Source organism: Pimephales promelas, chromosome 2 (genome assembly GCF_988280905.1).
Source record: "Pimephales promelas chromosome 2, fPimPro1.hap1.1, whole genome shotgun sequence".
Lineage (NCBI taxonomy): Eukaryota > Metazoa > Chordata > Actinopteri > Cypriniformes > Leuciscidae > Pimephales > Pimephales promelas.
The window spans coordinates 7,233,980-7,255,819 of NC_142770.1; the positions used below are offsets into that span (position 1 = coordinate 7,233,980).

A 21,840-nucleotide genomic window follows, 5' to 3' on the forward strand; every position below is an offset into this window, starting at 1 on the left:
TTTGTCTCGAATTTGGCCCACACCTTTTTCTAGGCCACATGCGCATTCATATTTTATCTGTTTTTGTAAATTACATTAATAAATAATGTGCAGTGTTTGTATATGAACTGGCACGTATATCGGTGATTTGGTCCAGTCCCCCCGGCTCGCCCGGCTGAGACCCCCAGCTCTTCAGGTTTGTCCGCTCACGCCTGCATGCTACTCGTCACCCACGGAGCCTGTCTGCTGGAGACACACCAACCTCCGTGAAGTTGGCACCCCATAAAACGAAATAATCTCCAAAACTATGCCAATGGTTTGTGCTGTATTTGTGCTGATTTGTGCCGTAAAAACGAACATTTGTGCTGGTTTGGAGTTTGAGATATTGATGATTATTTTTTTGGTTGTGTTACGTCACTCTCCACCCCATATCGTTCAAATCGCTCCAAACCAGTGTCATTCGTTTGTGCTCTGTTTGTGCTGGTTTGTGCCGTTAAAACAAACATTGTATCCATTTTCCTTTCGCAGATATAGCAAATTTAATTCGGGAGCTGTGACGTCATTCTCCACCCCATTTCTTCTGAATCGCACACAAAATGTGTCTTTCGTTTGTGCTTGGTTTGTGCTGATTTGTGCCGTTAAAATTAACATGGTATCTATATCCCCTCCTTTAGAAATATCAAATATAATTCGGGGCAGTGACGTCACTCTCCACCCCACCTCGTCTAAATCGCACCAAACCGGTGTCGTTTGTTTGTGCTCGATTTGTGCCGGTTTGTGCCATTGAAAGAAACATTGCAACTACGATCCCCTCTTAAACATATTTAAAAAAAAACTTTTTAAGCAGTTACATAACTCTCCACCCCATTTGTTCTAAATCGTTGCAAAACTGTGACGTTTGTTTGTGCTCAATTTGTGCCGGTTTGTGCCGTTACGATGAACATTGTGTATTTTTCCCCTCCTTAGAAATAAAACATTGGATTCGGGACAGTGACGTCACTCTCCACCCCACCTCGTCTAAATCGCCCCAAAACGGTGCCTTTTGTTTGTGCTCGATTTGTGCTGTTTTGTGCCGTAGAAAGAACCATAATAAATTATACAATTCTTCAGACATCCCAAAATCTTTGGAGGAGTACTGATGAGTGACGTCACGAAAGCAAGCCGCGCTCTCCATCTCGTCTACAAACCTGTCTGGTGCGTTTGTGCTCGCACAGGGCCGCGGCTGCTGTCATTGTTCCTTTCTTCCTCTTTAGATACGGAAATGTTTTGGTCTAGATTTGTGCTAGATATTGACATTTGGTCTTTATAAAATCTCCAATGCACTATGAAATATTAATGTAGCCCAATACCCTGGCTCAAGCCTACGTGTGACTGATGCTGTAATTTTGTCCAATAAAAAAAATAAAAATTAATAAAAAAAGTTGTGTACTGTCTTAAGTTTTCTGAATACTAAAGGCTTCAGTTTACAGACATTTCATTACAGACACAAGTCTTTCTGCCCCCTTAAAAACATTTGTTTACCCTAAGCACTGCATGGGAAAACAAAACAGGAAAAGGCATCTGGCTGTGAAAAAGGTAAGCATGTGCTCTGAGATAAAATACTAAAAAAGTACTAAAATAATCAGTGCTGGTCAATAAAATTTACAGGATAATTTGAACAAATAAGAAATTGACAGACATGTCAAAGATGTGAAACCTTTTATTAATTTTGGGCCATCAGCTAAATGTATCATGTCCAAATGATCCTCCATTTGTCATATTAATAAGAGTAGACCTAGATTCTTATGCCATGCCATAAAATACATTAAGTTATTAGTTAAGATATGTACAGCAATGCACATTTCATGGCAAAAAGCTTGATGTTATGCAGAGGAAATTACAAAAAGCAATATACAAGTGGCATCTGTTCCATTTAATCCTCTGTGAAGTCATATAATTAACTTTACAAATGTGAACAGACTAAAATCTAACAAATTCACAGAAAAGATTGTCACCCATCCTGTACTGGCCAAGTTCAGTTATTCAGTTATCAGCTACTTTTCATATAACTGGAGAATGTGTTGTCTTTTCATGCTCTTTTGTAATGATTTAATTCACCAAAGGATTATAAGTAAATCTTTTTCTGAACTCATTGACTAGGTGATCCATGTGATTGGATTTAAAGAGTAACAGAAAACAATGACTTTGAGATGAGATTTTTACTGAAACATTGAAAATTCTGTATGTTCTTTAAAGCCACCGAATGATGGATTCTCTAGTTATAAAAAAAGTTGCAATATCCAAACACGACCAATATAGGATGGATGACAAGATGTTCTAAGGTAAATCTAATTGAATGACCTCAGAACAATTGGATATACATATAAATTGCATAGCCCATATGTTTTTATTTCAGCCATCATTAACTTGAACTGATTTTGAAAAAAAGATACAGTTTAAGTGAATGGCGACTAAGTCACTCCCTATATATATATATATATGAAGAGTTCAGATGCAAAAGCCTCTATGTGCCATTTGAACTTTTCTTCTAGAATGATCATTTTTATCAAGCCTGTATATTTAAGTTCAGTAATTTCACTTAAATTGCAATGAAGATTGCCTATTAATTGTCATTTAAGTTAAATTACAGAACTTAAATATACAATCTTGATAAAAATGATCATTCTAGGAGAACATTTCAAATGGCACTTAGAGGCTTTTGCATCTGAACTCTTCATATATATATATATATATATATATATATATATATATATATATATACATATATACACATACATACTTGTTACCAACAGGTTACATGCTTATTCAAACCACAGTAATATATATATATATATATATACACACACACACACACGAGGTAGTTAATTTGGCCCAACTACTTTATTAAAAACTACATTAAACATAATTCCTGTTTTGATCAGATGCCTAGGAAACCAGCCTGTGGACGTGATGACATCATCAAAGTCATCAGTGCTGCAAAGGAACAGATTATTACAGGAACAAACATAGCAGTTCCCACAGAAAAGGTGTGGGCAGATTTAAGCAAACAACTAAATAACAAAGTTTCACCAAAGAACCTTTATACTATTGTGAAGACAAATAGGCACAATATATGGCAAATCCTTGAGCTAAGCAAAATCGACACAGATACCCAAGATCAAGGTCCAAACAGTGACAACTCACAAGAAAGCTCAGCAGATTTTCATTCAGCAGTGTCAAAGGCAGACAAAAGTCAATGCTACGACATTACATTTGAGATCAGTCTCTCTCATCAGAGATGGGTGGAAATCTGGCCTGAAAAGGTTGATTACAATGACAAAAGAGAATACACCATCCTGAAACGTGGTGCATGGACACACGTCTTGTATGAAGAGATATGGAAAAATATCAAGACCTCATGCACTCTTAGATTCAGAAGGGCAAAAATGTATCCAAATAATGCATCTCACTACATAGACATAATTGGGAACTGCACCGAGTGTGACGCACAATTGTCTATAACAGCAGAGAACATGCCAGTGGACAATGAACCAGTTGTGCTTCAATGCATAATCCGTAATGTTGATGAAAGTCTCCATACTGGCAAAGCAAAACGGAAGTTATCAGGGGATCTGAGAACACGTGTCTCTAAAGAACTCTGGGAAGGCCGAAAACCAGCACATGTATGGCGAGCAGCTGAGGCTTACAAAATGATGGATGTTGGTGACCCAGAGCCTAGCCACCTGCCAAATCTGGCAACATTAAGAAAAGCCAAACAAGAGATGGGTGACAAAGAACTTGGAGACAAAGACCCAATCATGTCATTGCATCTACTAAAATACAGTGTACCCCACAACGGAAGCATTCATGACATAGGCCTTGACAGGTTTTTTTGCCATTATTGGACCCCATCTCAGATGCAAGTGTATCAAATGAAATCCAAGTACTCTGGCTCATTTGTGAGTTTTGATGCAACAGGTACAGTTGTGAAAAGACTGAGAAGACCCTGTGGCAATTCTGGACATGTCTTCCTGTATCAAGGAGTTTTGTGTTCACAGGGAGATCATATTCCAGTAGTGCAAATGCTATCAGAGAGCCACACCATCAATTCTATTGCCAACTGGCTCACGGAATGGCAACGAGCAGGTGCTGCTGTGCCCAAAGAGGCGGTCTGTGATTTCTCCTTGGCTTTGCTTGGAGCACTGGTTAAAGCCTTCACTCCTTACCCAGACCTGAAAACATACATCAATCAGTGCTTTGGAGTGCTGGCAAGGAAACCCGAAGACTCAAAGCTACCACCTTGCTTCATCAGAGTAGATGTTGCACACTGCATCAAGCTCATTAGCCGGTGGGAATGCCTAAGACAAAGAGGAAACAGAGTTAGAGAATTCTATCTACGAGCCATGGCACAACTTTTACAGTCTGATACACTGGAAGATGCAAGAGAGCTCATTCATTCCATTGCAGTTGTTGCCTTCAGTGAATCAGAAGGAAACGATGACAAAGGTTTACCTGTTGCCTCGGAAACATGCAAAGCACAATTAAAGAGACGATTTGCAGAGGGAGTCTTGCCATGTGTCACTGAAGATGATCATTCAACAGAGGTGACGGGAGTCGAGGAGACACTCCCCACAGATCTGAAAACATGGGTTACAGAAATCTGTGAAGAAAGTAAGATGATTGCCGCACATCATGGTGACAGAGACAATCTTCATTTCCTTCCAGAGCTTGTCCCAAATATGATAAGAATGGCATGCTACCTACCCCTTTGGACAGCTGTGATGGTTCCACACTTCAAAAGCGTACACAACACAGCAAGCTCTGCAAATGTTGAGGCTGAATTTAAAAACATAAAACATGGCCTTTTCAAACATGAAAGCCTCCCCATCCGACTTGACCGTTTTGTCATACGCCACCTTGAGTTTCTTGAGGGAAACATGAGGATTTCATCTGCACCGGTGAACACAGAGCACATTGAGACAAAGAATCAGAAGACAAAAAGTGCCCACAGTGAGCAGGACACAGAAGTTAGGCAACAATTAGTGGAGGAAGACCCTGTTGAAAACTGGAAAGGTCTCGGTGTTCCTCCAAAAAAGCGACTGTCCTACCTGACCCCTTGCTCTGAGTGGTTGCATGCAGACATAAACCTGAAAAGAAAAAATACAAGAATTCATGTCTTGAAAAATGGCAACTACCAGGCTAATAAGCCCATCATGGTAGACAAAATGCTTGTAAGTGTAAATAATACCTGTGCCTTTGATTCCTTTTGCCAGTGCCTTTGCTCGGCATTCTGTGACAGCGGATCATTCTGTCATTATCTCGACAAAGAGCACTCAAAATCTGAAATGTTTGATTTGGTAAAGACCATAGTCACAAAAGGAGTTGGAAAAGATGCTTATGCAAAGAGGGCAAAAATGCTGTTGGATACATTTCAGTGTGTTCATCTAAAATCAGGTGTGAGGCAGGTCAATGCGGATTGCAATGTTGCTAACATAATTGAATCAACAATGAAGCAAATGCCAAGTGCAACACTTACAGCTGAGTGCTCTTCTCCATACTGCAGCCGAAATACCAAATCTTCAAGAACCATCTATCTCCTACCAGTCAATGTAGATATTCTACAAACTGGTGGACTGAAAAGCCTCCAAGCAGCACTGGAAGATGGGCTACATCTCAACAGGTCCAAGTGTCTGAAGCCACTGAAATCCCCCCAAGAGTGTCCAGATAGCTGGAAAATTAATGATGATCAATCAATGAAATTCCTCTGCAATGGCTCTGTCACACACAGATGCATACCTGGACAACTACTGTGCATTGAAACAAGTGATACTAACCATCCACTGTCTGAAATCCCTGTCGACATGGAGCTAGACAATCAGCGGTTCACTTTGCGAGGGGTTGTTGCATTCATTCCAGGACCAACCAGGAAATCTCTTGGACATTACGTGGCTTACTGTAGGAGAAACTCTTTTGCCTGGGAGAAATATGATGACCTGTGTGACCATGTAAAAACAGTCTCAGCAAAAACCAAAATACAACCCCATGTGATGTTGTTCACAAAGGAGGACTAAAACCATTGATAAATGGACAATTTCTTGGACTGGTCTCTGCAGAAATTAGTTCATAATCAATAAGAGAATGGTTTATATTGTTTTTCTATTTAATCTACATTATCTATATTCACATTATTCCTGTTTTAACAGTTCCATGATTTCTTGAACAGAAGTTATATATTTCTTTAGTAAATGTTCTGTTCTGTTATTTGTACCCAGATCTATTCATTTTAACACTTCTCTTGAAAACAGTTTTGTAGTTCTCTTATTTTATGGTTCATTAAAAAAATATTTGTAAATTCTTCACAGAAACCGCTCTGTTATTTTTACATTCATCTTTGCATTTAAAAGGAAACCAGTTTGGATATGTTGTCTGCTCAGCTGAGAGAGAATGAGAATGAGAAACTTTAACCAGGTGGTTTGCTGGTATTAAATGAATACTCTTCACCCACACAATGAATACAATCTCGTCTTTCTTTGTTTAGTGCGGTGAAATGACTGGGAAGATGTTAAACCAGCTAAGAACAGCAAACTAACAAGTAACAGCCCTTCGATTAGTTGCTTTAAAAACATTTTAAACAAACAGAAACACTGCTCACATGTCTTTGGTTCACGTTCTCCTTCAGAGAATGATACAATTCTCTGATAATTTTATCATATTCAATATAGGCCGAGGCCTAGATATGGCCAAGATAATAGCCTACACGTATAAAACTAGCCTAAACTTTCATCTGATAAATAATGCTCGATTTGAATAAAAAAAACATAATAGGCTAACAAAGGAGATTATTATTACAAAGTTTTAAAAAAACTGACACACGTGCATTTTTAAGTGATTCGGGTCACTCAATCACATACCGTTTTTTTTTTTTATCTTGAGCTTGACGAAGTCTCCGTATCTAAAGAGGAAGAAAGGAACAATGACAGCAGCCGCGGCCCTGTGCGAGCACAAACGCACCAGACAGGTTTGTAGACGAGATGGAGAGCGCGGCTTGCTTTCGTGACGTCACTCATCAGTACTCCTCCAAAGATTTTGGGATGTCTGAAGAATTGTATAATTTATTATGGTTCTTTCTACGGCACAAAACAGCACAAATCGAGCACAAACAAAAGGCACCGTTTTGGGGCGATTTAGACGAGGTGGGGTGGAGAGTGACGTCACTGTCCCGAATCCAATGTTTTATTTCTAAGGAGGGGAAAAATACACAATGTTCATCGTAACGGCACAAACCGGCACAAATTGAGCACAAACAAACGTCACAGTTTTGCAACGATTTAGAACAAATGGGGTGGAGAGTTATGTAACTGCTTAAAAAGTTTTTTTTTAAATATGTTTAAGAGGGGATCGTAGTTGCAATGTTTCTTTCAATGGCACAAACCGGCACAAATCGAGCACAAACAAACGACACCGGTTTGGTGCGATTTAGACGAGGTGGGGTGGAGAGTGACGTCACTGCCCCGAATTATATTTGATATTTCTAAAGGAGGGGATATAGATACCATGTTAATTTTAACGGCACAAATCAGCACAAACCAAGCACAAACGAAAGACACATTTTGTGTGCGATTCAGAAGAAATGGGGTGGAGAATGACGTCACAGCTCCCGAATTAAATTTGCTATATCTGCGAAAGGAAAATGGATACAATGTTTGTTTTAACGGCACAAACCAGCACAAACAGAGCACAAACGAATGACACTGGTTTGGAGCGATTTGAACGATATGGGGTGGAGAGTGACGTAACACAACCAAAAAAATAATCATCAATATCTCAAACTCCAAACCAGCACAAATGTTCGTTTTTACGGCACAAATCAGCACAAATACAGCACAAACCATTGGCATAGTTTTGGAGATTATTTCGTTTTATGGGGTGCCAACTTCACGGAGGTGACACACCAGCATATATGTCAGCGTCAGATTTGCAAGAGAGAAAGTGTGACATGTCTGCCCCGTATTGTAATGCTCTATAGATACCCGCGGGTGGAATTCAGGCCGACAAGTCATGGCCTGAGTTAAACCGGTGCCACAGTTCAGGGAATGTTTGAAGTGATTAATGTTGGCCATGAATCTGACAGAAATCAGACCACCAAAACGATCCACATGACAGAGTTTGGCTGTATTAGAGGTTACGGGGATATCGTATGATATTACATTAGAGGCCAGCGGTTAACATTTTTTTTTTTTTTTGCTGGTTATTTCGCTTAACGCGGAATATTATAGTCTGTTTAAATGTGTGCTTCAAACTTTGGTTTGTTCCTGGACCTCAAAGTTTATTACCTTTCTATATATAGAAACATGTTTGAACAGAAATGTTAAAATAGGGCTTATAAGTTCTATTTCGGTGGTTTATAATATAGGCTATAACAACTTATGTAGCCTATCATTCTGCTTCTGCTTGTTAGAACTTTAGCTTGTGTTTCAGAAATAAACCTGTAGCAGTCAATGGATCCTCTTTGCACATCTGTCACAACGAATCATTCCTCCACATGTTATGGAAAACAATTTGCGAAACAATCGGGCTATCTCATAGATTGGTTATTTAACTCTTGAGTATCAGTGAGCAGACATCATCATAGAGTTGCTTTCTTTACTAAATCGTATTGCCAAAGTTTGCTTTTGTCTTGGCAACCCGTTTGGGTTTTATTCCCAGCGCTTAGTTCGTGTGAGGGTGGAGGGATGCACTCGGATCGGATTTCAGAGTTTGGCTCCCGCTGGAGACGTCACGGTTTGATTGAAGTTTCTTCTCGGTCCGAGCGGTCCCGCGGGAGAGCCCGCGCTGAAACAGGAGAGCTCTTCTCTTCGCTTCGGCAGCTTTTGTGCCGCAGCAGGAGCCCCGCTCCCGGAGCGACGCCTACCCTTGAATACATTGTTTTCTTTTTCTTTGCTCTGTGTTTCTTATTTCTCACACCTTAAAAGCTGAAATTCTTGATTAAATACTATATTCGAGATAATAGACTATAAAGATATGTTTTTAAAACGTCACTGTAATTTTAGGTTTTATTTATTAATGAGTAAAACGGGGATGAGGTAGGCTAATAGTTTGCTAATTATCTTGTGCGGGAGGTTTTGTCTTGGGATTCCTAAGGAATTGACCAGTTTTGCCTCCTTTAACTCTTCACGGACGTTCCTTTTGGGACTTTTGAAAAATTTGGGGTGAAAATAATTGGAGTTCTTATTTACATGTTGTCATATACATTAAAGGCCTACAGTTAAAGTCTAACGAGCCTTATGGACAAACAGTTCTTGGTTCGAGTGGAACAAACTTACTCCGAATTATTTAGCAACCAATCCGACTGAATAAGTGTTTAAAAACAAAATTGTTTCAGTAAAAAGAACCGACTCAATTGTAGGCTGTTTCGTGCGGAAATCGGAGCACAGGTGAAAGACTCAAGAGTCAGGCAATCGTGAATCGTAGGCGACTACACGTGCACTACATTTTTCGCGCTATAAATTCAGTAGCGAAGTTTCTGTACCGCTGAATATTGGTGCAAAAAACACTGAAAGTATTTTATTGTTGTGTTCGGTCAGCAACGGAACCGGTTCCGAATAAGCACCGGTTCTTCCCGCGACCCCTGCGCTTAAAGTCTCAAACCCAATTCGTATCGATTTGTATGCGCCAGCAAGAGGGGGGAAAGACAGAGAGAGAGAGAGAGGGTTAGAGAGAACAAGCGCTGTGTAGTCTCTAGAGAGCACGCACGCAACCCACCATTTCAAAGCAGCGCGGAGCGCACGAGGCAGACGGGGAGGTGAGAGAGAAAGAAAGAGAGCTAGAGAGAAAGAATGGCTGCGGGGGCCGCACGCGGAATGTGTGCGCTGCCAGCGCGTGGGGCTCGCAGCAATTCGTATCGCTTCTCGCAGCTGAATGTCTGCAGGCAAATAATCACTTTTGTACATGTTGTCTTAAATATCCGCGCCCTGCCCGCATAATGTTTAACTGAAAGGTGCGCTATAGATTTCTGGTTTTTTTAATAGACAATTTCTGGACTAAAGTGGTGTTTTTCCGATGTCCCAGGGCCTGATATTTTCTTTTGGTATGAAGGTCATGATAATGATACTATATTGAGTGTTTTTTTTCTAATAATTTTTTATTGCCTACTTTTTATTGTTTTAAACGGGACTAAAGTTTTTATCCTAGACCTGGATGGCTGGATTTTTATTTTAAAACTATGAGTGAAATCAAATGAAGCTGACCTATCAGAGATTAAATCTATATTTATTGGTAAAAATCGAAATTTTATTCAAGCTGTAGCCTGTTTTCCCCCATTAGCCCATGTCATGCGTGAAAATATTAGTTGCGTGTATTTGGGAGAATTCTGTTTAGTCTTATACACTAAGTTACTTAATAGGCTATTAAATGATTTCCCCCATTAGCCTATTTCATGCGTGAAAATATTAGTTGTGTGTATTTGGGAGAATTCGGTTTAGTCTTATATGCACTAAGTTAGCTACTTAATAGGCTATTAAATGATCAAGATAAAGCATTTTTTTACCTTGTAGTGGAAATATTTATATAAAACTATTTATTTCTCTGAAAGTATTTTTTCAACAATCAAATGCGTAAAGCAACCGCAACAAACAGTGCATCTACGTACAAGGGTTTAGTCAATTAAAAAGAATATACATATATATATATATATATATATATATATATATATATATATATATATATATATATATATATATTATATGAAAGTGTACAAATGCCTTTTGCTCATAGGCCTATAATGTGATAGTCTAATCTATGATAATTTATGTAGGCCTACTGATGTTTGTAACAGGCTATTTCACCTGCAATTTACGATACGTTCAGTTAGACATTGGACGGTTTAGGCTGAAGGCAATAAAGATAAGTTCTTCCACCGCAGAGCAGTTCTTTTTGAAATGTGACGCTTTAATGAAAATCTCTTAGTCACATATGTTGAATACTAACTCCATGTGATAGGCTACGTTTTATAGTATATAGGCCTATACTTTACGTTTGTCTGGGAAAGCTGTATGGAGTGTCTGCGCTGGGGACGATAGACTTGGCGATGTGCCACAGTTTGAGATCTGCTGGCGGGACCTCTGGGGCTCCAGGAGGAGATCTCAGCGTCCCTCCATTCTCTACACTTGAGCTCTTACTGCAAAAACTCACACCTCAGGAGATAAACATTTAACACTCTCTTTCATGTCCCGCGCACTTTATAACATCATCTCGTGTTCTACTGTCAACACCAACCTGAAGCAATGGCTTTCGCGCCTTGTCTCTGTGCCACACTGGTATAGACGTCTTAAGCTAGGCATTCCAAATAATTAGTTACGTTTCCAAATATAATATAGTTTACTTGGCGTTATTGTTGTTTTGGTCCTCCTTTTGGATTATTATACCAATTAAAAAAAAATGTAAAAAAATGTCTTAAAAATGTTCTTCCATTTAATTAATTCGCTCTTTTTGTTTTTATATAGGCCTATGCGTATTTATATTTGTGTATATGCATCAACCTACCTACACGGTCTATTAGCTTTGAAGTGAGCTGAACATCACGCGCTGCACAATTACAGCATTTTTTTCTTTAAGCAGCGCCGCGTGCGTTGACAGTCAGTAGCTAGCTATTTAATATTTTCGGGGATATAAAAACAACGTAAAATACGTATCAAAAATAACATTTGTGTAGTCTTTTTATGTAGTTTACAGCCAAGGTGATTAGAAACAAAGTTAAAACAACCCATGTATAGCTCGCTTCAGTTTTGGCTCACCTGCAGACAAAGCGCCCGGCGCGCTTGGCTTGTGATTGATGTCTTTGAGAGCGGAGGTTTCTTTCCTCCATGGGGGGCGAGTACCCCTCTTACCGAAGCGCCACTCAAATGCATAATGTCCTCGCCCCCGCTGGCGGAATGAAAGAGCAGGTCACAGAGGGGACGGAAAATGAGAGCGCAGAGAACGTGTCTGAATGGCCAAGGCGAGTGGGTTTCTGCAGCGCTCCCCACGGCAGGGTCGGATTAGGTTTTGAGAGCAGGGGAGGATGGGGGAAGGGAGGCACACGATCCGGGAACGGGGGCAGAATTTACGTTTATTAACTTTAATGGCTGCTTAATGCTGGTGTAGTTATAGAACAATAATTCAACTTCATGAGTAAATGCAAGAGGTTTACTGTTGGGTGCATGTGGTTAGTGTGAATAAAAATGCGTCCTGTACTGTTTTGCATAAATGCAACTGCTTTTTGTAATTGTTTTTATAAATTTTGTTTAAAAGCATTGAAGCGCTTGTGTGACTCGGGTTGCTATGGAAGTGATGCATGCACATCTGTTTGTGTATGTGTGTAGGTTGGTTTGATTGATGACAGAGGGCAAACTGTCTCACTCCTTCAATAGCAGCGACTGTGGCCATGTCTCTAGATAAGCTCTGGGTCTGCGTTATTGAAATCTGGGGTCTGTAGAGCCATCAATAACAGGCACAGCTCGCCTACTCAACAAAGCACCACTGTAATGTCTTGCCAAGCTGTGGGGCTGGGCAGCATTATTTGGGGAGAGGTATTTTCATTTTGATCGCACCTTTCTCCACTGTAATGACACTCCCGCTTTGCATTGCTTGGAACTAGTACAGAATGCGGAGGGATTCCTTATCAGTGCACTTGCTCTGAGATAACAAAGCATGTGGCCTGGTGACTGTTCGTCGAGAAGATAAAGGCATGTGTAGGTGAGAAGCAGGCCAAGGCCTCACCATGAAGAGGTCCTTTCTCATTTTCCCTCTCTTCTGTTAGCAGTCGTACATCAATTTCTCTGCTCAGTAAAGGGTAATTTTCACTCCAGTTCATTGTTTACCCGGAACTTAAACGGTTTATGAAATAAATAATAGAATGTGTGGTAAATTTTCAGTCTTTTGAAATGCATTTGAAATGCATGATGTATATGATTTTTTTTTTCTCTCCAACAGAAAATTATCCTTATGGGATGGTGAAGACGAGAGAATCTGTTGAGAACTAACAGAGAAGACAGAGTCCTCATTCAAAGCATGGTAACCATTTCATACATTTAATATGTGCTCATAAATGTAAACCCTTTCAGTTAGTCATGTGTTGGAACTAGTGCAGTCAAATTGATTAATTGAATCTAACAGAAACATGTGTGTATGTACTGTATGTGTGTGTGTGTGTGTGTGTATATATATATATATATATATATGCACACACACACAACATTTTCTGTTTCTTAACTGTCCCCACCCACATTGAAATATATCAATCTGTCATATTGTAAAGTGCATAATCACCTGTTTTCATGCATTAGAATTTTCCATTGTTGACAGATGCTTTCTGTCAGAATGTACAAGCCAGGACTGGCATAATTTTAACTCCCAGGTCACTCTCAGGTATGATGGGAAGACTGATCTGTGCTGTCTACCATACTGCACAGAAAACATACATCAAAGCTGCTGTTTTTCCCACACTATAACCTCACTGGAGCTGACATTTAAGAACGATTTCTGCATTCTCCTGTTGTGACCTTGAAAAGTGCAATATATCGTGACGGCCTTGTAATTTCCTAGATTTTTTATAATTTGGGGAAAACATGAGATTAATGCGTATGAATCAGTTTATGATTAGAGTGAGATGCTTTTTTTTCTTACATTTTAATAAGAAAGTCTGATTTTGTACGTGACTACTTGTGATGTCTGTAATGTGCTGTGATTAATTTTTGTGGCTCTTACCACTTGCGGTCTCTTTTTTCCATGATAAATCTGCCATCTGATTTAGTGAAAGGTGAATGTTGTCTCTAGATAAAGATTGGATGGATCGTTACAGTTTTTAATCTGGATTGGACATTTGTTCACTTGTCTGTCCGTTGTTTGAGTCTTATTGCTCTTTGTTTGTTGTCTCTCCCTCTCCCCCACCCTTACCACTTTCTGGTCTTTTGTCGCAGGTGGATGCGAGTACAACCTGCAGAATGAACCCTCTCAGTGCGCTTGGCATCGATCGGACCAGCTTGATGCGGGAGAGCCTCCGCGTTCATGGAGGGATGGTTTATCCACCGGGAATTCGGACCCTGCCAACAGAAAAGGGCTATGTTGGTGACAGGATCCCCGACTTGCTCTACAAACCAGATGTGTCTCTTGACAGCAGAAAGAACACAAACAGTTATGTTGGACTTTATAAAAGTTCCCCACCTGGGATTCAGAAGTCGCTGATGGTGCCTGGGACTGGAGCTGATGCTTTAGGGTTGGACAGACGGGTCGTTACAGGAGATAAGCCCCCAGAACTGAGTCTCAATGGTGGTAGCTATCTGCGGGTTCCCTGGATGAGTCCTTACCATGAAGCTGGAATGTACCCTTTCTTAGACTCTAGTAAATACACTGCTTTGAACATGTATAAAGCATCAATCCTCTCACAACCACCACATTACCTTCCTCAGCATCTGGCCTACCAGTCTCTATGTGCAGGAGGCAGTGCTGCTGGTGCAGAGCGCTTGTTTTTCATGCCCCCGTATCCCCCTGCACCTATATCATCACCCCTTCCTCCTCCTCTCAGGATCCCCACTGCAACGGTTGCCCCTACTGCACTATCACCTATGATGCACCACCAGGACAAAACAATACAAAGTATTGGTCCAAGGATTCACCATGAGCCCTCAGCATTTGGGCAGCAGACATTACATCAGCAGACCCAGTCCCACCATCAGTCACCCAGTGATAGGCAACACAGCAGCAGTGGAAACAATGCCAGCAACAGCAAGTCCATCCGGACCCCATCCAGCAAAAACACAAGCAGCACTAGCAGTAATGTTAGCAACAGTAGCAGCGTTGGTATTAGCAGCAGCGCCAGTTCCATAGTCTCAGTAGACTCATGTCCTTCCCATGTAATGCAACCACCCCGCCCCACACCACGGCCCCCTCAGCCCCCTGCAGCCCCCCCTCCACCTCCTCCACCTCTTGTGGATAGCACTATGGAGTTCCAGAAGCCTATGTATAGGAGCCCTTCCTCATCCTCATCATCATCACCATCAGTTGCTCACCCTATCTACATCAGCAGCATGTCACAAGAGCTTCGCTCTCCAATTCGGCCAACTAGCCAGAAGCCTAAAGCCAAAGAGGCAACCATGGATTCGAGAGGTATGGGGAATGAAAGAAAGGGCAGCAGCTCACCTGTTAAGACCTCTTCTGAGAAACCAGCTCAACAGGGGCCAATTACCAAAGACCCAGCAGACAAGCCTTTAGACCTGTCTGCCAAAATCATTGACTTCGAAGGACCTACCAATGGGTACCCCCCAAAATTAGAGGCCTTAGCCAAGCTTGGCTATCCCCCCACTGCCCGTTATGGACTTCCCCCAAACAGGGAGCTTTTAAAAGAAACTCTTTCTCCAGCTGTTAGCACTTCTTCTAAAACTCCAGAAAGGCCTGAGATAATTAGCACTTTACCTTCTTCCTGGGTAGTGCCAAGTCCTACCCAGACAATCAGCTCTGAGGCTAGTCAAAACAAAGGCTCCAGCATCATCAAGAATAAGAATCTTGAACATGTGGTGCCACAGTCAAGAAGTTCTTCTTGTTCCAGAATTGATGACCAAAACAATGGCTCAAACCCAAGTTCTGCACCTATTGTCATGACTACAGCATCTCGGCCATCATCTGTCTCACCTTCTCCCAAAATGAATGGTGAATGGCCTAAGTCAGTTCCCACCCCACCAGAGAAGACTCCAACTAATAATCATGGTGGCAGCCACCCCACAGCTACAAAGCACTCAAAGACGCACAAAAAAAATGAATCCCCTGAAATTGGCTTCAAGCCCCAGCAATCACATTTAGATAATGGACATGCTCCAAGCCACCTTTACATGCCTCAGGGTGAAACTTACCTTCCTCCAAGCTTAGCATATTCTAGCAGATATCTCTCATACCCAGTACCTGAGAGTCTTTCCCTTTCCCACTTGCAATTGTCAGGAAAAGGGCCAGTGTACCCTCATCCAGTTATGCTGGGCAACAGTCTGTATTCAGCACGTTTGCCACCCAAGCCTGGCATCCCATATGGTATCCCACCCAGTCATGGAGAATATCTGACCTACCACGACTCACAAGAGATGGTCCATCCACTAATGTCTCCCCACCTGCCCCTGGACCACAAAGTCACTGAGCGTCTGGAACTGAGGCACAGACCCCTGGACAAGCCTTGGCACCACGACGAGACTCCGTATAAGCGCCAGAGCATCACTGACACAGACCCAAGTTACAAATCTGAGAGGGAGTCAGAGAGACAAGACATTTTGGGCTCAAAATCTCAAAGCAAGCCTCACACAGTGAATAAAGAGGAGATTGTTTGCATCGACCTGGTCCAAGATGACACAGATGGCAGTCCAGAGCCAGACAAATATAGTGCCATCGATGTCAAATGCAAAGAGCCAGCTAAGCCAGTCGGCAGTGGGACAGGGATGGCAAATGAAAGTGGCAGTAATTCCGAGGGGAAAGAGCCAGAGCTCATGCAGATCTTGCGCTCCAGCCAGCCTGCCGTACCCTGGCCAGCTGATTCAGAGCGACGGACAGAGGTATGTAGTCCACCCCGTCCACAGAAGCAGTCTGACTCTCCTGTGCACAGCCAGACTGAAGAAAGCTCCTCTGAGCATAGCCCACTACCTGATATGTTGGAAGAGCAGACACTACGCTGTGCCAGAACCTCTGGCGAAAGGGCTCGAGGTGAGGGTGTTGAATTCAAAGTTGATCGGCACCATGCTCATCAACAATATGTGGACTTGGGCAAGGATGGACTAGAAGACACAGAATCTCATGAGGAGGAGGAGGATGGACATGGATTGTCTAAAAGCAAGAGATCCAGCTTGGCTAAGAGAATAGCCAACTCCTCAGGCTATGTTGGCGACCGCTTCAAGTGCGTCACCACTGAGCTGTATGCAGACTCCAGCAAACTGAGCCGGGAACAGCGAGCATTGCAGGTCAGTTATGCAATTTTGTATGTTGGTTAGAATGACTAGGGAAGTTTGTGCAATTATGAAGCATGTCACGTGTCATTGTCACATTTTCTGTTTGAGAATCATTCAGGCCATGTAAGAGTGTTATAATTTGAGAACACCTCACATTTTCTGTTCCCTGGTCAACTCTTCAAGGACCAGTAGTTGTCATTGAATTAGATAAAGTTTCCCAGCCATCCTGAGATTTACAGATACACTTTAAAAATAGCTCAATGACCTCAGTTTCGGCTTTGAAACGAGCACTTGTATCTAACTTCCACACTCGGTTATATTGAGCGCCTTGCTAATTACAGATCTCCGTAACCCACTCTCCCTCTCCTGCTCTCTCTTTCTAGCAGTTTTTGGGCCCCTGCTGTGAATCTGTCAAACAGGCTTAAATGGCAGAAGTTTTACAGTTAGCGTGAGAGAACTTGTGTGTTTGTACAAGAACACACACGCTTGAGTGTGCGGTTCAGTCAGCGGCCGAAAGGGTTAACACAAAGTGCCGTCTGTGGCTGCTTTGCCCAGTCGTGCGGAAGCTCAGCTGCCAAATGTTTGTGTGTGCGCGTACGCGTGCATGCATGCCTTGGCCTTGCTAGCACATAATGCTGCAGGCAACTGTTAACCTGCAGGTGAGCTCTGGAGGCCAGTATGTGTGTGTGGGGCATACCCAAACATAATCACACACCCTTTCCTACAGGCTTCCATCTTGCACTCCTTTCCTCTCTTTACACACGCACACAAAAACATGCACACCCCCAAGCCCCCAATAGCCATGTCCGTGGTGGCAGCCCTCCCAGCTTAAGTGAAATCCGGCCCATTCTTTCCTGATGGGGAAGATTAGAGTTCTTACCAGCAGCAGCAAGCTGAGCGCTCGCCGACTGGCAGAGTCATTAGCGCACACACACATAGTCACGCAGTGGAGGGAGAGTAAGGGAGAGGCTGATGGAAGTAATGCCCTAATTTCAGATAGCCCACACAATTTTGGATTTTTTTTTTTTTTTAAATAAAGCCCAGTGTTTTCTATGCATTTCCACATATCCTTTTAACGTTTGTATGATTTAAACATCAGCTTTCAAAGCCATATCATTCTCAGATATTTCCTGAATTCCCCCATATTTTTTGTGTAATGGTAAGTTAATGTTTGTTTGCAGATGTGTTAAATTTGTGTAAATATTCAATTCAAATCATTGAAAAAGATATTGAGCCCCATTCTGATTGCTTAGATGGAAGGATTATCACAAGAGGACAGTAATTTAAGTCAACCAGCTGCGTTTTGGGAGGTCAGTTCATTTTATTTTTAAACTACTAATCAGTTGAAATGAGTAACACTTAGTTTTGCGCCCACAGGCGGTTGTGAAGTTAGACTTTTTTCCTTCTTTTTCCTCCTATTTTAGGGGTCCTGAAAATTGCATGGTCAAATTTGAGTAAAATGAATCCCCTGACTTCACCTGTATCAGTTAGCTTTTGTTATAAGTTATTGATATGCATTTTCTGAAATGACTCTAATGCACTTTAGCTCCTGTTCTACTTTCACTACAGATTTATTTTATGCAAGTCTTATTCTGTTTTTTTCTCCCTCTATTTTTGTTGTACTGGAGCACATGAGAGACAGGCTTTACAGCTGGTGCTCGTAACACTGGATCTGGTTTCACGATTGTGCTGTGTGTGTGTGTGTCTGTGTAGCGTGCGATGATGCGTTTCTCGGAGCTGGAGCTGAAGGAGAAGGAGGGGTGTGTGTCGTCTGCAGCGCCCGGACTGGGAAGAGAGAGGGAGCTGGCAGAGAGCCAGTGCGGAGCAGGAGACTGGGAACTGAGCCAGCCAAGCTCCAGGCCCTCCGCAGCCCTTTCGGCCCTCTCTGATCACACCGAGCAGCACAACGGTAAGACATGTGCGCGCACACACACAAGCGCAATCCTTCTCGCACCGTCTCCCTCTCTAGCGCTCCCTTTTTTCTTTCTCTCCTGGCTATCACTTTCCGTCTTTCTTGTAACGTCTGTTGTATGCGCTGTCTCTAACTTTTGTCTTGCTTGCAGGCAAGGCTTTTTTCACGCATTTCACTCATCGTCTCTCCTTTTGTCCTATCTCCCGAAATCTTCCTTAACCATCTCAGTTTTAAAGGTGCTCCATCTTTCTTCACCCCCCTCAACCCCCCGTACACTTCCTCCCCATGTCACTAGGGACAGTCCCTGCACTGTGGCGCTCCATGCAACAGCGTTAAACCAGAGGAAACGACGTGGTAAACATGGCTTCCGCCACCGCCACCCTCAAACAGGAAGCACACAAATAAACAGGCACATGCTCTGACTCTACATCTCTCCCTCTTTGTCCCTCTCTCTATGCTGTTTTGGCTCTTGTTTTTTCCACTTGAGCTTTGGTAATGGCCTAATGCCATCAGATTTCCAAATCAACACTTTGCTGCTATGTGACCTCGCTCTCCCTGGTGGCTTTCACAGAGGCGAGGCGTTTCCTGTGCATGTGGGTCAGAGTGTGTGTGTGTGTGTGTGTGTTCGCGTGAACACTCGCATGTGTGTCAGCCACACGGACAATTAACAGCGCTCTGGATTACATAAACAGAGTGCGCTCAGCAGATTGGCAGTTCCTGTGAAGCTCCAAGGGTGAAAATGCCACATAAAAAACTACTGTAGTTTTGATCCGAGCTTTAATTTGATCACATCTGCCGAATACCGTTCTATTCAACAATTGACACAGTTCAAGTAATTGATTTAAGAAACCAAATTGATTGTTTGACTTTGGGTGACCTTTCTGGATGTTTCATGTCCTTCGTTCCTCTCTTGATTTTTATGCCCAGTCTGTCCTTCAACATCTCTCTCTCGCTCTCGGGGAATGGCCACATTAACTCTCTCTGGGTGACGCAAACGATGTTACCATGGTGATCTGTTTTGGTGCAGAGTTGCTATGGTGCACACATTGCCATGAATTATGGGATGCATGTGGTGTTAGTCACATGCTTTGTGCGTGTCTGTGTGAGCCCGGGGCAGGGTGGGCTGTATTCTTACCCAGGCCAGTATAAAGGTTGCTCTGTTCGGCATGGAGAGCGTGATAAAGAAGTCATTTTGGATGTACAATTACGCACTATTGCATAATTTTTGATAGATTTGGTTTGTGTGACTTAATTCGGCTAGCTGAATAATTTGTGTGTGCGTGTTTTTTAGGAGGTGCATGTGCCTCAATATGCAGTGGGAGTGTGTGTGTGTGTGTGTGTGTGTGAAAGAGAGGAGCGGGCGGTATGATGCGTGAGCCCCTAGCGCCTGTCTTTGATCTACGCTGCTGCTCTTAGCTGCTGGGAGACATTCTCAAGGAGCGCTTTTCACTGCCACACACAGAACGGGAGAGAGCGGGAGGGGAGGGGGGGGGGGTGCGAGGAGAGAGAGGAAGGGGGAGGGAGACGGGACTTGAGCTGGGTTGCCGCTTGTGCTCTTGGCACGGATGTTTCGGGCTAATTTAAGCTTGCAGAGAGCGCAAGCAAGCGCGTCCCTGTTTGCCGTCTAGCTCCCCATGTGGGATGGGTGTGGTGTAGTTAGCACAAACACGCAACTGTCCACGGTGGGGGTGGGGGGTGTGGGTTGCTTTTCTGTAGTCTTTTCCTCTCTATATCTCACCATCTGTGGCCTTGTGCTCTACTGGCCTGTCGCGGTTCTTTTGAACTTGGAAAAAGGTCTTCCTTTGCAAGCAGGTGACTAACACATTTGTGTTTTTCTGGCTATGCAGGTGTGACACCAACATGTGCAAACAACAGAGTTCCCGTGCTCCAGAGGTGCGGCCCACCAGCCGACATCCCGCAGTCCCGGCGAGCGGAGGAGAAGAGAGTGAGGGATGTGAAAGGAGAGGAGGAGGGGTCTGTTGGCACGGCGACGAGCAGGAAACGTGCATTGGGTTTGGAACAGAGCCAAGGCCACCCTGATTGCACACACAGCGCAGAAGAAAGAGATGGAGAGAGACGGACGAGAGGAGAGGACGATAATGGCATCCCGGCAAAGAGAGTGAGGCTGATTTCAGGTAGACGTCTCGGCTGTCTGTCTCTCCAATGTCCTTAACGATATCTGTCCCTTTTTCCATCTTTTCATCCGGTTCTTTCTTTGCCAAGTAGTGGATGGTCCGCGCTGTCTTTCATCTTATCGCCAACCTCCTGTCTCGCTTTCTGACACGTCTCACTCTCTCTCCAGGGCTCATCTGTTCTTTTCCCCTTTCCTCTGCTCGGTCCCGCTTTGATCCTTTCGCTAGCCTTTTCAATTCATCTTGATTTGTGTTTATTGCCATCACATGGTCCAGATAAACACAACTGCCGGGCGTTCTCTTCTCCGCTCTTTCTTTGTGCTCAGTCTAAAGGGCGTTTTCAGACATCAAAACAATCTTTGTTTAAACTTGCATCGTTTAAACGTGTCCCAGAAAGCATGTTTTTCTCAGCAAAACTAAGTTGCTTGCATGTGGGTCTCTGTTCAGCTCCGTACTTTCATTTAAAAGCGATCAAACTTGTGGGTGTTTGTGTTCTAGGAGGAAAAAACTCAATTAACAATCGGAAAGCTAGTCCTGCTTTAAGTGTGCAACCCTTTGTTTATACTTTGCATGAACATCTTATGCATTGACACAAGTGGACAGTGCTAAGATTAGCTGTAAACAGGGTGCATTGCATTTTGGAGATAATGTACAGCCTAATGCATCCTAAATGCAGCAGCACCTGAATCATATAACCACATAATTATTGTGCCAAAACAAGGGGTTTTAAACTAGTCCAATTTTTAAAAAAGAAAAGAAATTGCATCAAGACTTGGGATGCAATATCTGGTATCTTCTGAACAAATTCGGGCACAGTTTAGTAGCTAATATATGTAGTCTCAATATCAGAATCAACCCTTATCTGAATTTGAGATTCATGTTA

At 42.7% G+C, this 21,840-nt stretch overlaps 1 protein-coding gene and 1 long non-coding RNA gene across 5 annotated transcripts in view; one reads left to right on the forward strand and one right to left on the reverse strand.

The window, feature by feature from the left end:
- The window catches only part of bcor (BCL6 corepressor), a 48,279-nt gene that overhangs the window by 3,137 nt on the left and 23,302 nt on the right, over nt 1-21,840 (forward strand). Inside the window, exons 2-6 of one of the 2 annotated variants that reach the window (XM_039682470.2) lie at nt 12,928-13,008; nt 13,914-16,925; nt 18,167-18,223; nt 18,627-18,822; nt 20,673-20,960. In XM_039682470.2, coding sequence (XP_039538404.2) covers nt 13,006-13,008; nt 13,914-16,925; nt 18,167-18,223; nt 18,627-18,822; nt 20,673-20,960 — 3,556 coding nt within the window. In that variant the 5' untranslated portion in view covers nt 12,928-13,005. The remainder of the gene's footprint in view (nt 1-12,927; nt 13,009-13,913; nt 16,926-18,166; nt 18,224-18,626; nt 18,823-20,672; nt 20,961-21,840) is intronic. The other variant, XM_039682471.2, reaches the window with a different exon arrangement.
- Nucleotides 2,827-7,898, reverse strand: LOC120495111 (uncharacterized). Of its 3 annotated transcripts, XR_005625981.2 has the most exons (8): nt 6,870-7,898; nt 5,793-5,951; nt 5,495-5,686; nt 5,207-5,298; nt 5,067-5,105; nt 4,723-4,908; nt 4,471-4,595; nt 2,827-4,316 (listed from the first exon to the last, which is right to left on the reverse strand). It is a non-coding gene; the product is annotated as an uncharacterized LOC120495111 (long non-coding RNA). The 3 variants fall into 3 exon arrangements; XR_016169503.1 differs by lacking the exon at nt 6,870-7,898 and having other exon boundaries at nt 5,793-6,074; XR_016169504.1 differs by lacking the exon at nt 6,870-7,898 and having other exon boundaries at nt 4,471-4,618; nt 5,793-6,074.